This window comes from Ambystoma mexicanum, chromosome 2q (assembly GCF_040938575.1).
Source record: "Ambystoma mexicanum isolate Mex_15411 chromosome 2q, UKY_AmexF1_1, whole genome shotgun sequence".
Classification (NCBI taxonomy): Eukaryota; Metazoa; Chordata; class Amphibia; order Caudata; family Ambystomatidae; genus Ambystoma; species Ambystoma mexicanum.
The window spans coordinates 366,576,912-366,593,856 of NC_090924.1; the positions used below are offsets into that span (position 1 = coordinate 366,576,912).

Here is a 16,945-nt window from a genome sequence, read left to right on the forward strand (position 1 = left end):
GCAGAGGCAGATTATCCTTGTGGCAGTAAGGCAGACAGAAGAGGCAACAAGGCTGCCCTTTACTTGGAGCTTAGGAAAGAAGAGTGCCTTGCCTACCTGTAGAGGTCAAAGTGTTTTGTCTTTAAAATGCCTAGTCATCCTAAAGGATAACGTTGAAGCAGAAGTACCTGAAATGTTGGTTGTGTATAATACTATCAGTGGATTTCACATTGAAATTGGTTGAAGCAGTAGGATATTGTGGAGTCAAGGAGTCTGTTTCCACAGTAACAGTAGTAGAAGGGTGGTTGTCAATAGGAAAGCAACACCCTAAAAAGAAACATCCTAACAATTACACCAAAGACACTGCAAAGGTCATAAATGCTTGGAAAGTTGTTGAAGAAGCAGTTGTTCAGGTATTCTTGAAACTGTGGCAAATCAATCTTGGAAAGAGGATATCCAGCATTACCATTGGTGCTGTTTTCTTGGCTGAAATTGGAAGAGGAACAATTCAACAGAAAGCTGAAGAACAGTTACCAGTGGGTTTTTGTTTGGTGAATTCTTTTTGCATTTGGAACTTACAAGAACTGGTTCAAGACTTTACTTTTCTTTTTGAACATCTGGGGAAATTGACTTTGAATAGTGTGAGGGCCAGTTTTGTTTATGCTAGGAGCAAGCCCCTTAGCTTTTAGACTAGGCAGGGAACTCCAGGGTCGAGTAGGTTTAGTGAGGATTTATTTGTACTTGTTATTAATAAAATGCTGAATTGTGAGAAAAACACAAGCAGTTGTTGCCTCACATTACTGACCTCTCGCAGTTGGTTCTTGTTAACTGGATTTGTTATTGCACTCTTTTGGCTTTGGCAACAGTTGCTTATATTGGTTTCTGGCAATATTGTCCCCTTGTGTGGTGAGCCATTACTCTGACCTTCAAAATCATAATGACAATTTGCGGGCCTGCTTGCCATGTTCTTATGTTGCCACTTTCTCCACTTCGCATTAGCTTGGTTTTAAAAATAATTATCTTTCTGCTTCACCTCAATTCGATATACATAACACTTTTGTTTGCTAATTTTTCATTAGTTCATTATTCAAAATACCTGTTCTTGGCCAGCAGCCGGTTATGGAGCGCTCCAGGTCACAGTAAACTATTGAACTCACTACGTTTGGCTTGCTCTGAAGTAGGGGCGTCAAACCCCTCCACTCCCCCAGCATATCACCAACAAGACAGGCGGCACCACTGAAGCAGCCCCATAGACCATAACCGGATGACATCACCGGAGAGGGAAAGTTTCAAGTTAACAGAAGAAGATAGGCCACATGCAAAAGTAAAAGCTGAAATTCCTCATATGCAAGCAGAAAAACTCATGTTTGTGGTCCCGACACACGTGATCTGAACCTGGGAAAAACAGAAAATGTAGTCGATCCAGACAGAGACCATTGTTCCCACCAAACTGAAGACGGATGATACAAATGTAACAGCATGACGTTGGAAGCTAGAATATCCTTGCCTGTGGCCAGAGGAGTCAGAGAGTGGTAACCTTATTGGGAAGGCGGCACTCTGGGGTCCTCCACCCAACCCCCCATTGTGCTCATGTGCGGGTTGCTTTCCCAGGCTGAGAAGGCATTTAATAGCCAATCCTTAATCGGCTCTAGCGCTGCTCACAATTTGTTGCAGTAGCCACTCACAACCCACTAACATGACATGTTCTCACTGGCAACATCTTGTTGGTGGTCCCAGGCGAAGCTACCCAATATGGCCGGACCAATTAGATCATCTATCCCTTATAGAATCTATGTCTATCTATACTGTTCACCCAATCCTGTCCCATCTGAAGGTTTAGAATGAATCTTTTGTTTGTGATGCCACTGGAGCTTAAAACCCCCATGACAGGCCTGTTACTGTGAGAGCGCTTTGGAAATCGTGCAATATCGAATTCTCAATCCCTGTTGCAACAGCTTTTAATAAACGGAAAGGTGTCACATTTCTGGACTCTTCCGTTTCTGAGTGCGAGGGATTTTCTCTGGCCCAATTCCTCATCCTTAACTTCAGCTTGCTCTGCTGCCTTTGAGTTGTCTGCTTCTTTTGCTCTGGGGGGAACGTAAAACTGCTTTGCTCTCTTTTCCACAGCCTGCGCTGGTCAGACAAGTAGCGCTTCTTGCTCTGAATGCTCTCTGGTGCTCGCCTGCCACCAAAGCCTGCCTTATTGTGGTGAAAGATTCTCAACTTCACACTTCCCGCTGCGCGACCTCTGCAAATTAGGTCTCTGAAGGAAGAGACACTCTCATAACCGACATCCAGGCTGCAAACTATGGCAGCTCCGGCATCTCTGCTCTCCTTCAGCTGCAACTGCAATGTCGAGTCACTGCAATCACTCTAACTTCCACTACTGCTCTTCTTTATGGCCTGCACACGAGGGGGCCTTTTATGCCTCCCAGTCTCCTTCAGGTGTCGGTCATTAACCCTGTTAGCCTGAAACTTGCAGTTCTGGGCCTCTGCATCCCTCTTTTTCATCACAGTACTTTTGGCATTTTGGGACATGAAGTCCCTAATGTTCAATTTGCTCCATTTAAGGGATAATCGTTACCAAATGTGTTTCTATCCTTAATCACCTTTTTAAAAGGAGTATTATAAGGTTTTGCTTTCTAGGGAAATTAGGACTTTCAGAATCCAATACGTTAATATTTAAAGATTCATCTTTAACATTTCCCTGTTGAGCATGGGAGCTTTCACCTCTAAAACTGTGCATAACCTTGAGGGGAAGATTCTTAATCCCAATACAGGATTGGTTACACCAGTTTTTACCACCATCAGGATAATTAGCATTGGGAAAGAACAGTTCCCTCCGACAGCAAGCCATTACATATTCTGGCATTACTGACTAAGAAAAATACCACGTCTCTCCCCAGAGTCATCCCATTCCCTCGGGGACCTTCTCCTGCCAAATGTGATCCTCCCGGGTAACACCACCCCCACAGTCGGGATCAGATAGCGGCTGCCTTCCACTGGCCAACTGGGAGGAAACTTTAGGCAGGGTCTTTGTGAGGACTTTGTAGGATTCATCACACAATGTATTACAAACCTTGCTTTAGACTTAAATCGTTTGCTTCTTTTAGATGCTGGGCACTGCCGATGGTCTAAGCAGATTTTAAATTCTATTACACGCTGGGCACTGATATAACGCTAATAGGGGGAGTTGACAGTTTATGCTCAGATACTATAAATAGGCTGATTTTGGAAGGCAGAGCAGGATATTAGCTGTTTTGATGGGCTGTCCGATGCAGAGGGAAAGCGGGGAGAAAAATCCATAAAGAAGCTCTGGGGCCATATCATTTATGCAGAATGGAGGGGTTGAAGTCCATCCTTTTTCCTCTGCTTGATTTTAATGCCACTAAATTGGATTTTTGGATTTATTGGGGTTATTTTAATCCCTAAAGGGCTATGTGTATTTGAGAAGAACTATTTTAAATGGAGCTCCATGGGATTAACCTTACCCATTGCAATCACCTCACCACTGATTCACAATTGACTATTATTGGCTGACACCATGGGTACTTCCAATTCACACTGCATCCTTTTAAAACATTTTTCCTTTTCTGACGTTTTTGTCAAAAGTGACAATGGTGATTCTGATAGGTGGTATTTAATGGTTTTTCCAACTGGCTGGAATATTTTGGGAATTTTTCTTGGATTGTGCAGACCGCTCCAGGCATCCTGTCTTCTCCAGCCCTCATCGCCCTACCTTCTATAGATAGTGAGAATGAGAGGTTTTACCCATTTTTAATATCACATTCTATGAGGATTCCTAGTGAGATCTGATGAGGCAGACAGTTACCTTTAAGGTGGCTATGATGTCTCTGAAACGGTTTGGTCTTCAGTGGACTTATAGGCAATGACAAATATTGCTGCATATTCATTAATAACATTTTGTATTAAGTATGTATGCAGAGACAATAATGGTAGCAATGGTTCTTTATGACTTTTTCCTCATAAGTAAAAGCATTCATTCAGTGTCCATTACTGAGAATTTTGTCAGAAGCATTTAAACATTAATGTTATATGCATAGGATACCTATTTGAAATGCTGTGCATTGATATGTTAAAGGTGCATGTCTTTAATACACATACAAAGGGTTACTAAACGTTTTGCAGTGGACCATCAAGAAAATATGTGATGTTAGTAAACCACTCCTTTGCAGACGACAGAGCAGCAACCCACTGCAGGGGGTTGACTGCCTGCTCTCTTTACTGCGGCACAGTGACAGACAAATGTTTTTCCCTGCCTCTACTACTTACCCTGTTGGGGGCTGAGGGGAGTTCATGGACACTCCCCTGGGGGTGGAGGGAAGGCTCTGCGAGGTAGGGGTAACATAATTCACGTAAACATCATACTCCTCAGATGAACAAACCAAAAACCTGCAACAAGAGACAGAGGGCCAGGAAGCTGCAAGAATAAACCGTTTGCACCGGCGGAACTCTCTCTCTCTCTACTGATGAGAATATAGCTTGCTTGTATTCTACAAATCCACATACAAAGCTCTGCACTAATCCTCTAGGTGAGGTGGAGATTGAGTCCCATGTTTTAGGTTGGAGGATAGGGCTTTGGGAGTCCTGGGCGCCAGAGAAAAACAAAAGACTGGTTTTACCAAGGTGAAAGAGGGAAAGTCTGACAACACTCTGGGTCCTCAAGCAAATCGTATTTGCTAACAACCGTTTTCTGAAGGTCCCCAATTATCCTGATTTCAGGGCACCCTAATCCCATGGCACACAAATATTGTAAAATAAAACACTTCGAAATTCACATTCTTAGCTTCGAGTTCATTGATCCCTTAATCCTGGGAAGACCCATTCAGAGCTACCTGCTTAGCAAAACCTGAGAATCTACTGATCAATTAACTCTGGAATGCCCTTTCCCACGACACTGTGTCTCCTGCCTTGAGTCTGAGTCACCCAAGTTGGGCACAATAAGTAGAACAGAACTCTCTCTTGGGCCGAGTAGCCTGCTGGTAATATACAAAGTATGCAATGCTACTCTTAGTGCAGTTCTCCCCAATGGTTCATACCTTTAGGGTGTAAAGGGTTTCCATCAGGCTGCCATATTCTGATGGATTTGCTTTCAAAAGGTAATTGTATTCCTGCCAGGGATTTTTGGCTGTGCTCTTCCTGTCCAAAGCACTGACTTCCTGAATACCAGTCAAACTGCGAGGGCTGTAAGAATCAGAGAGGTACTTTCCAGCCGTTGCCAAAATCCTAGATTAAACAAAAGGAAAGAAAAAGACAAGCTATAATGTGAAATACTTTAATCTAGTTAACTGGCATTCAGTCTGAGCAATTCATCCTACCCTAGAATCTCAAACACTTGTGCTTTCAAAGCTTTACCACAATCTGAGTGAACCCATCTGGTGTGTGGAGAGCACATTTAATAGTCCTTTGTAATTACTTTCAGGTGTTTCCCCCGTTGAATGACTGAATATCCAATTTGAATAAGATTACAATGAAGGGAGCATCTTGTCGAGATGTTATTGCTTTTTTATTTGGAATTTGCATATTTATTTAAATTCATTTGTTTATAATTTTGTTATGTTTCAGGTAATATTATTGTCATAGGACCACTCGTGTTCACCCAGAATCTGGTAAAGCTTTACAATACCTTTATATCACTAGTTCCTGCCCTCCAGGCCGAGAATGCATCTAGTGTGGGCCAAATACAACAGATGCTCCTGTCAATTGCTTGAACTACTGGTGCCCACTCTCCATGTTCTTAGTTTAATTATGTCCTTACACATTATCAGACCCCTGTGAGCACACACATCAAAACCAGTGCAGAATCATCAGACTGTATAGACTACTTGGCATGTGCTCTCATGCTTTGTCCTGCACCATCTTAAATGTTCTCTGTACTCTCAAAAACAATGTGTCAGATCCAGTGTTCTAGTCCCTCCCCCCCTCCCCACCTCCCCCCTGCCCCCCTCTCTCCCTCTCTCCCTCTCTCCCTCTCCCCCTCTCCTCCTCTCCCTCCCTCTCCCTCCCTCTCCCTCCCTCTCCCTCTCCCTCTGCTGTTCACTCTTGCTTTCTTCCGCTTATTCTGGTTCTCCCATTCACTCATTCTCCCTCTCTCCAATTCCCTCTTGCCAGCCTCACTCTCTCATGTTCGCTCGATTAGACACCCTGTTCTTGCTTGCTAAGATCACAGTCCGTCAGGTTGGAGCTTACCTGTTTGCAAGCTGCTGCTCAAAGTCCCCACACTGGCGCAGAAGTTCTCCACATGTTGTGATCAATCTGCAAAGGAAAAAAAAAATATTCTTGCTGGCTGGCCATTCAGGGGCTTGATCTTTTTTTTCTACTCAGTCAGCAAACTACCAGCAAGCATTTCAACGGAAAATACACATTGGTCCGTGTTGCAACTCTTATGGCTGGCAAGCAAAATCATAGGACTTCTGCTGGAATGGTGGGAAGTTAATGCGGGCCAGCACTCAGCAGTGTTCTGGAACACAAATTAGAGTCTTGATGCAAAGCAAGAGCATACAATTCTCTAAATCCAACACTGAATTATAAAGTTTTATTCTTTGCCTAAGAAACTGATCAGCCTTTCTTTTTCCTTCTTTACAGGGAATGGCCCAAAATAATAAGGAATACCAGAAACTTCAGCTTTTCCTGGGGAAGTGCAGAGATATCTGGATATCTGAAGAGGTGTCAAGATTTCAAGGCGCTTGAATTAACTTCCAGAACACAAAGAGACAATATTGCTTTGATCTACCCACACATCCTCTACTTCAAAGCTATGTGGAGAACTTTGTAGGGGCCTACAAAAACCCCACTCCAGCCTTACATCATCTACTTTAACAAATTTCTTATTCTGAAAAGTTTTAATATTACACAATTTCAGGGCCCACCACCGCTGTTAGTTTATTTAACAAGTATTGCAGTTTCCAGATGTAGGGTTGGCTTTGTTTCTTTGAAATTGTTCCCAATCAATGAACTATTTTAATAAAAATGCCACCAATCCACCACTTGAGCTGAACCAGACTACCGAAAACACATGGCCAAAGAAAGCTTGATGAACTCTTGTTTAGTAGGTTAATGAGGCCAGCAAGCCGACATCGAAACACCAAGTGACGGGGCACAACTAGAGGAAAGATATAAACTAACACAGGAAAGAGTGGAGGAAGTAACAGATCAAGTTGTCACTAAGCCCAATAACTTCAATAACCACAGAGAGGGAAAAGGAATCTTGGGACCAAAATGGAACTACACTAAAAACCATTAAATATATACTAGATATGAGAGGTGAAGTGGGGAGCCAAACTGTGAAAGATGCTCTGGTGGCGTCTCCAACTTTTCCAAATATATATTCACAAGGAATGAGCAGAAGATTGAGTTCACATTGGCAAATAGCCAAAGAGAGGTTGAGAGAACAATAGTCTCAAAAGACTTGGGAATGCAACACTCACTCCTTGCCAAGTCCCTGTGTGTTCTGTGAGGAGTCCGGAATGAAACACGGACACGTTTGCCGTGTTTTTGGTTAAAGACTTTTATTGAAAATAAAGGAGTTGGGAAAAGGCCTATCTGACCCTTCTCCAAGAGGAATTTCCCTACCTAAACACAATTTAATGATCTGTCTGTGTCAGGATTTGAAACCAAACCTGTCCCGTGTCCACAGTCTATTCTGACCCTCACACTACAAACCTAACTCAAAAGTCAAAAAGGGAATTGTCTTTAACCTTAAGTGTTTTGAAAAAGTGTTCATTAAAGAAAATGACAAACAAAAGTTTCTTCAAGGATACAGTTCTTGGTTTCAGAGGGTAGTTCCCTTCCCCTGGATTCTTCTCATTTTCTCCTTGAGGTGTTTTTCATACACAAGTGTTCTTCGGGCCTCACTTGCTAAGACTAGCACTTGCACAAAAACTGTTTGACTTCTTCCTTGTTTAAAGCACTCTTCTTCAACTGCCTGGTATACTCCAGTGCCATGCCTTCTGCTTCACACACTTGAGATTGTCTGGTGTACTCTTCTGCCAAGATCTCTTCTTCACACACTTCAGATTGCCAGCTGTACTCTCCTGCCAGGACCTCTAATATCCACACACTTGTGACTGCCTGGTATACTCCCCTGCCATGTGTTAGGCAGAGACCTGTGCAGTTCCCTTAGGGAACACTGCAAAAGATTTAAGACTACAGGTGTTGGCAGTAAACCCACTTGGTAGCGGTCCGCACCACCCAGATTTACCTGGTAGCTGTGGCTGAGCAGTCAGACCTCTCTCAAGAAGCGTTAGACAGTATGCAAAGTATACACAATAGGTACCCAGATACAATAATACAAGCAAACACTGACCAGAGCTTTGGTATCAAAGTATAAAATTATTTATTTAAAAACACACGGTTTGAAACACTCCAGCACTCCTGTTGTAAAATATTCTAAACACAGTTACTATTGTAATATATACACCCCTTTTCCCTTATCAGATAAGTCACAGTAAACACCACTTATTTTCATACAGAGGTGAGCGCTTAACTAGACGGCACTCCAATAGGTTTGCGAGAAAGGGAGGGAAAAAGACAGAATATGGAAAGGTACACCACTCTAAGGTTCAGGAACACTGTTAGCAAGGCAGAAGAGCAAAAGTCACTGGTGAGCCGAAGTCCAGAGGCTGGGCCCACTCTTAGAGAGAGCAGAGCACAAATGCGCCCAAGATCACACAGTTACACCAGGCTTTGAAAGTCTTGCAGAGGGTTCAAAAAGAGTTAAGAGAGGCTTAGGAAAGTTTAGCTAGGGTGTCCCAGGCTAACCCAGGTTCGAAAGCCGGGGACTAAATCTACCCCGTACAGTCGGTAGCAAGGGAAGCCAGGCGGGACACAGTACCTTAAGTGGGAAGGATCCTCCAGCGGTGGCAGTTGTTCCTGGTAGTGGGTGCAAGTTGCGTCGTCGTCCAGGGGAAGAAAAGATCTCGACTTGGAGGAAAGATGAAGGTCGTTGCACTACCAGGGAAGAAACCAGCCGTGGAGTTTTCCGGTTAAAGGTTGTACCTTTGTTTCGCGGTCGTGGTAAAACATGGTATCCCGGTTGCCGGGGTGCTTGGCACAGGCAAGGCGGCCATGAGGTACGTCGGGAAGGCGAAAAGACGGTGAAACTGGTTATCCCCACCAGTCAAAGGAAGAAGACTCTCCGGCGGGAGATCTTCTCTGTCGTTGAGAAAAGTGGTGAGACGGTCCAGCAGGGCTCCACCGGTGGTGGTGTCGTGGCAGGTCGGCTCAGCTTCTCCCTCGTCGGAGTCCTGTGGCCACTTCTGAAGTTCAGTCCCCAAAGCCCTGCTTCAGTCCCCAAAGCCCTGCTTTTATGCAGAAAACCCCCATTCACTCAGCCTAGCTGTCACTCAAACATGCTAAGTGGTGAGCCGGCCGGCTCACCACTTGGGCCATCAGGACGGAGTGCAACTTGAGTTGCCTAGGCAACTCAGTCCAGGGTGCCTAAATCCCCCTCCAGCCCTCCTAAGTACCCCAGACAGAGTGGCACCACTTTGGAGGGCTTCTGTGGAGAAGCCCGCCAAAAAGTGGAACAAAGGGCTCGACTTCGGTTGGAGTCACAGAAGAGAACACAAACGCCATTTTAGAATCAAGTTTTGGCAAAAAATACCAACCAGAGAATTAATATTAATTAAATAAACCGGTGGTATGTTCGAGGCTACCGTAAAAAATTAAATAAAGGTAATAGCCTAAAACAATGGGAAATCCCATAGGGAAATATTCGCGGTTGAATATAAAAAGTAGTATCCACTGCCACCAGCCAAAACTCGATCAGGGGGGACGGAGACGTGCCCCCTCGACTAACAGACCCTGGGGCAATCGAATTGCCCCAGCCAGTACGTCCACAATATGATGGTTTGTACTGGTTCTGTTCAGAATTTAAGACTAGTAAAGTCAATGGTGACTTTTCATGCCCTGGGAGACAGTCAGTCCCAGGGTATGGAGTCTATACTGGGGGGTCACTATGACACCCCTGTGTCATTGCACTGAGGGTGCTGTGTAACACACATCACAAAAAACACATGAAGCCCTATGGAGTAAAAGACCCCATAGCCCATTAAACGCATCTAGATTCAAAGAAACACACTCAAATCATGCCCAAGAGTGAGGGTAAAAGAGTCTCACTCTTGGCAGGAGAAAAAAATAAACCCCAAAAATCCAGCAAAGCTGCTGGGGGACTCACTAGGTAAGGAAATTCAGCCTAAACAGAGAATTCTCCCTAACACCATGACTCATGCCTTTTCGGGTTTTTTGCCCGCTACAAAAGCTGCTTGTCTATATTAAATAATGTATCTGCTTGATATATTATGTTCTTTCTGCATTTTTCATAATGGCTTTGTGTACATTTACAGGTTAACTGTGATTGTATTGCAGAAATAACACTAACGTACAATTACAAAGTTTAATACATATCGCATGAAAAAATATAGAAATACCTTTTACAGTACACATTGTAAAAATACCTTTTATAGGGGGGCCTCCTGATCCCCCTTACCACTCCTACTCCTAAACTCTGCTCGTCCCTCTCCCCTTGAACCCAATTTTGAACTAAATCTGTTGTTTTCTTACACCTAAAACCCACTCTTATCATTACATTTTCTTTTCCTGATTTACATGTTTTATCTGCTTTTAGGTATTTTTTACCCACTCTTATATCGTGCAATATTTTTTCATCTTTGTAAATGCATTCTTTATAATTTCCTGCAATATCATCACTGCATACCACATCTACACATTAGCAAAGAGCTTATTTGCAACTTAAGTTTCCTTTTCTTTATATGTCAATTTCTCTGCTTTTCCTTAAGTAAGGAACTTTCCTTTATTTGCCCTTGGCTGGTCCGCCAATACGCAGTGGTGTCCCCATTGCTCTCAGGAGGACTCACTGGTTTCTGTAGTCGTTGGTATCTTCGCCTGTGGTCGGCTGGTAAACGTATACCTTCTGCTTCCCTCTTGCGGTCTACTTTCCTTCGCTCGTCAGACCCCTGCGGCTTACGCTTGACATGCTTGCTGTCTTCTGGGCTGTCTTCTCGGCTCTGGTAAACGGATTACTGCTCTCCATTTTCTGCGGACAGCCAGGACTTCCTATACCGGCTCCTGGTGTCCTTGCAGCATCCCTTGGTTCAGCAGTACCTTCCTTCCTCCAGTGATGTGCCGCCAGTTCCAGCTTCTCAACCCTCCGTTCCATGCAGAGAGGTAGGACTCCCTCTCGCCAGTCACCACAGCAGCTGCCCTCCATTCTCTGTTCGGGCTGCTTACATTGCCCGGGTGCATGTGTGTGCCAGGAAACACTAGAACGCTCACTAGGTTCATATTTTCTCTTGTTCCATATTGCTCGATCCTTCCTCTTCTTCGTCTCAGTATTTCGTGAATTTTGGGAGCAGAAGTCCATTGTGAATGATTGGCTTGTAGAATTGGATGAGCATTTTTGAAAGGTTTTTCTGGCAAGTCATTTCTGACAGACTGATAAGTGGAACTGAAAAAGGGGATTGCATCAGATTGGCAAGGTTGGCTCTCATGGGTTTCAGACACAGAGAGGTTATTCTCAAGGGAAAATGGGGTATACCAGGTCTCACCCGATGGAGTCATGACATCTACACCCAGAGGCCTCCTCCCCCCACCGTGGATCAGTTAGTGGCTGCCAACCCGTGGCCACATGAGCAGAGGTCACCGCCGGGAGATGTTATGAGGATTTATAGAGCGCACTACTGCCACAAAGCATCTTGGTGCTAGGAAACCACAATAGGGACCATAACACTCTAATCTAGATGAGAAAGGTTTTCAGTGACCGTCTAAATTCAAGATGACCCACAATATGTTTTAATACGGGTGGCAGGGAATTACAGTCGGGTCGCTGCCACCGAGAAAGCCAGGGCCATCCATCCTAGCACGCCTATAGGTGGGGATCACCAGAAGGCCAGCTGCCCATGCGCGTAAATCTCGCACCGGACAATAGAGAACACATTTTTCCTGCAGATAGCAGGCCCCAAGACCCTGCAAGGCACAATGAACCAAACACAATTGTGGGGTACATTTACCAGCCCCAACAGAAATCACATGCATCACATTTCAGCAGTTACAAAAATATGGCTGTGCTTGTGCTGTGTCTGCTGAGCACATATGGGGCGAGATTGAACATAGCCGCCCCAAGAATGGCTGCATTTTGTTTTCTTCATGCGAACCCAAAGAAAATATCTCAAAGGCAGAATGGCTCAGCGCTGCTGTTCTGTCATTTCCACAAAACTCAAAGCTGCACAAGAAAATGTCCTGTATTTAAAATGAACTCGCACTGGTGCTACTTGCATTTTAGACATCACACAGTTTTGTTCGAGTAAAACACAGCCATGCCCATATATTTCATGTTGAACATTATCAAATAAGGCCATCCCTCCCAGAACGGCATTGTTTTATCAAATAAAGTCTGTGAAGAGTAGGGAATTTCATTTCAGTCCGCACGACTAGGATTCACTTTGGAAAATAATTAACCCGCGCAAAGTACTTCAAAAGAAAGCTCTCTCTCTCTCTTGCTATATGTCATCTACCCAAAAAACATTTTTCAAGCATATCCCTGTGTACAGAAACTGACCAGAGCTATAAAAAGTCTTCAGAAAGCAAATGCGAAGAAAACCGCATTTTGTGAAATCAACATGTATAAAATGAATACTTGTAAATGCGATTTTTGCAACAGCAAGAAACCTGCTCTTTTGAAAACTAAATATGAAATCACCCCAATACTCACACATAAACAGTATTATATGTGTGGGGCTGGGGTGGTTTAAATGTATATTATATTTATTCACAAAAAGACTTGGGTTCTGGGGAAGAAAGAGAGAAAAAAGAAAAATCTTTTTTTTAAAACAGCAGAACCAGTTTGGCAAGGCATTTATTTCAAAGGTACCAGCCCCCATGGCAAAGAAAGCCCCTTTACAAATATGAAAGAGCCAAGGTGTGAAAATTTGCGACCTCGTCAGACTGGTCAGCATTTCTACAGCAAGGGACAATGGACCAAGGGAAACTAGCCTTGTCACAGAAAGGTGCGGCTTCCTTTGACCCCCCTCCTCAGCTTCAACTGCCTAGGATCAAAGGGCGCCATGGTAGCCCTGTTGGTCAGACTGACAGAGAGGGGGCAGGCTGGCTGTGGAGATTTGAAGGACTGCCCATATAGTGACAAATGCCACCCATAGACTTTAAATAACTTTTTACATTAACATTTATTTCAATAATCTGAATAAGCAGTAATGTGAGATTATGACAGTTTTCATGTACACGTCTGACAAACAAAATAAGACTATGTGTGTCATCCTGGCATGTGGTGGGCATGAACTGCAGTAAAAAGGCATTTTGGGGGAAAGCGTAAATGGCACAAATATTACATTTGGAGAAAATATGCCAGGCACTATTATGCTGATGTGTAGCCATTTGTAGAATTATGGATAAAATGTTTCTCCTGAAAACTGCAAAATGGGGCACAAAGGGCGAAGCAGCATTGCACAGATTTGGCGTTTGAACTGGCATATTCCTTGTCAAATATGGGATCTGCCTATCTGATTTGTATAATGGTGACGATTGTCAATATAAAGTTGTATTCCATAACTCCTTTTTGTGAAAAATTAGGCTTGTGGGACAAAAGCAGTCATAAATCCATACACCTAAGGGGAGGTCACTTGCTTCAATCCAATCAACTTAGAGGGAGGTGGAGACATGAATATCCTGACCTATCCTAGTCAAAAGGTATCTACAGATTATTTCCATCCACATTATATTCTCTGATGTCATTCTGCCTATTTAAGAGCTAGACATGAGGGGATTCAACATTCAAAATTCACCATGCAAGACTCCAAGACTCCAGAAAAAGGTCCAGAGGTAGCTGATCCAGATCCAGGCAGAACCACCTATCCAGATAGGGATTCATGCCAATAATTCACGGAGAAAGGAGGAAAGGCTGCTGATCCCTTGGGAAGAATCCGGCAACTAGACCCTCTGCCCAGATGATGCATCCCACTGTGCACAGTGACCAGACCCTTGTTGCCGAGCTGGCCCCATAAAGGAGAGTCCAGCCGCTGTCCAGAGTCCCGGTTAGCTGTCCAAACTACCAAACTCAAGTGCATTTTGTAAGTATCACCCTCCCCAGAACCAAAAAGCTTCATACACCGCTCTGTTACCTTGTATTCTGTCCAAATCCCATAAAAGCCCCATAAGAACCCTAGTAATTTCACACATTGTCAGCATCCTCTGTTTATCCGGTCCTTAGAAGAATCTGTGTTAGTCTCTGTGTGTTAGCGTAATTCTTTTCAAATCATTTCAGTCCTCTGTGTAAGTGCTTAGTACCATTTTTGAGATAAATTAATTCCCCTATAGGGAGGAACATGGCACAAATGGGTTAAAATTGCAAATTAACCTCCTTGTGTGCAGTGTCTTTCTTTAATATTCTAGCCACAAAAATACAGTCCCAGTAGAACGAATCATTTTGCTAACAAAACCGATTTTGCCTGTGCGATTGCTTTCATTATAAAATTCAATTTTCATTTCCTATTAAAAAAAACATACCGTCACCCCATAAGTGTTCTCCCTTGCCTTCAGTATCCTGTCATGTGCCTTTGTTTCCCATCCCAAAAACTGATTTCCAATTTTGATTGCTAAGATAATAGCTGTTTGCTTGTTTAAAATCTGAAAATTTAAAAAACTGCAATTATGCCGCGGGCGATTTTGCTGCATTGTTTTCCTTCCCAAAGTCAATTTTCTCACCTGTGTTCATGTTGCTCTAGTACCTTGCACTGTAGCTTGTAAGCTTTCTTGCCTTTTAGTACAGCCACAGGAATTCTGTCCTATCCATTCTACTGCACATGTAAACTGACCTCTAATTATCCAGTGAACTCTGAGGGCCATTTTGCCCCTTTTTCAAGGTTTTTATTTAGTTTTGGCCTCCCATTCTGGGGTGGTAGCTCGAATGTGAAATGTGATTGTGCCCTCTTATTTGTGGCTCCTTGCCACTCGTTTCCACCCACACAGAATTTAGTCAGCAGGGATTTGGGGGAGTGTTTCAGGGGGAGTACCTAACACAAGTGTTATCTATGAGTGTGACAAAAAGTGATCTTGCTTCCAATTCATATTTACATTGATGTATCTGATGTCAGACAGATTAAATTAAGTGTATTATAACATTTTGCTGTTTATTATCATCACACTGATGATTGCTGCCCTACATTTGATTTGTTTGATTTTGCATTTGAATTTAAAAATAAATATTTCATTATTACATACCAGCCTGGTTCATGGTCCATTGCGACACAGGGTGTCAACAGTGGTGTGAGACGGGTTGGGTGCCTTCTCAAAGCAGAATCAGAAATCAATAAAATTAAAAGTGTTTTTATTGTGTGCCACATCCCTTGCCAGTGGAAAGAGTCCTGGTCTGGAGTGTGTCGTGTTGTAAATTCTGCTACACAGTGATTTGAAGTCAATGCGCTTGGACACCGGAAGCCAATGCTGGCGCCATAGAGTGGGGGTAATATGGGCTCCAAAAGGGAAACCAGTGGCCACCCATGCTTCCAAATTTTGCAGCAGGTGTAGACGATGGACCAGGCTCCTTGACTGGGCCAGATAGAGTGAATTACAATAGTCAATTTGATTAAGGATGAGGGCAGCTATTATTGGTGGACGAAAATGGAGAGGAACAAAAGCACCTTCCGCAAAATCCTAAACTGGAAATGCCTAGTTCTACAAACTGCTGGCACTTGCTGAGTCATAGACAGGGCAGCCGAGATCACCCCCAGACTTTTCACTACCAGAACTGGGGCTGGAAGATTACCCAGCGACGAAGGCCAGAAAGCAGGCACCCAAAGTTACAACCCTGCCGGTGCACCCACAACCAACACTTCCGTCTGGTCCCCGTTGAGCTTCAGCCAGTTCTGGTTCATCCAAACCCCCACGGCCTCCAAGTATCGACAAAGGCACGACATCTCTGCTTGGTCAGGATCTGTGCGTCGTCGGCATATGAATAGCACCTGAGGCCGTAGGAGCAGATGGGACCCAGAAGAGGCTGAATATAGATATTAAAAGATATCGAGGACAATGCAGACACCGACTGAGATCAGTGATGACTCCACCAGATACGCAAGATGCTTCCTTCGTCATAGTCGGAGCATGGAGGTAAAATGTACATGCAAAACCCCTTGATAGATGAGGGAATCCATGCAGCTACACAAGCTACATTCCAAGAGATGACCTTCCAACAGTAAAGCAACAGCAATCCAAACCAATTCAGAACTGGTGGCCTTACTAGATAGAAAAAAGGCAATAAAGAGGTTAAAGGAGGAACTCAGCAGGCTTGCCAATTCTAGAAGTACAGCCTTAAGCTCTCTAAAAGGACATCAGCAAGCTGATTAACCAGATGATTCTAACACATTTTACCACACAAAAGTGTGCACAACTAGCACCCAATTCCCAATGTACAAATAACTTGAGAATCTAGCCAATATTTTGGATGCACAAAAACCTGCTTTCATCACTTACGGGAGCTGATCAACTACCACAAACTACTAGGCCAGCTAAGGGGAAGATTGTAGCAAATGGTAGGTTGGGAAACTATCCAAGGAACAGTATTTCACTCAACACCACAGCACCTTCCTTTCAAACAAACCCAGTCATTTTCCAGAGCAAGGCGCTATACTTTTAAGACATGCTGCTGTTTCAACTACATTTAAATTTGTTTCCTTAGCTTTCCCTTACATAAGGTTAGACTTTATTTCCTTGAACCTGTTGCAGTTTCCAATTTAGGGTGCGCCAATAATGTGTTGTGAGACCTGCAGCTGACTTTCACTTTAGGTTATGTTTTCTGCACTCATATTTCTTGTCATTGCTGAGCTAGGGTCTGCTTTGTTTGGTTTTGCACATGCTTGTTGCTGTATTCTGATATAGAGTCAGTTTTGTCTTACAATGATATGGGTGGGGCTTCTAA

At 43.6% G+C, this 16,945-nt stretch overlaps 1 protein-coding gene across 2 annotated transcripts in view; it reads right to left on the minus strand.

Annotated features, from left to right (window-relative positions):
- COG7 (component of oligomeric golgi complex 7) overlaps positions 1 to 16,945 on the minus strand; it is a 1,349,184-nt gene that overhangs the window by 208,251 nt on the left and 1,123,988 nt on the right. For both annotated transcript variants that reach the window (XM_069647398.1, XM_069647397.1), the window contains exons 12-13: positions 6,190 to 6,255; positions 5,040 to 5,226 (exon numbers count right to left, since the gene is read on the minus strand). In XM_069647398.1, the coding sequence (XP_069503499.1) occupies positions 5,040 to 5,226; positions 6,190 to 6,255 (253 nt within the window). The remainder of the gene's footprint in view (positions 1 to 5,039; positions 5,227 to 6,189; positions 6,256 to 16,945) is intronic.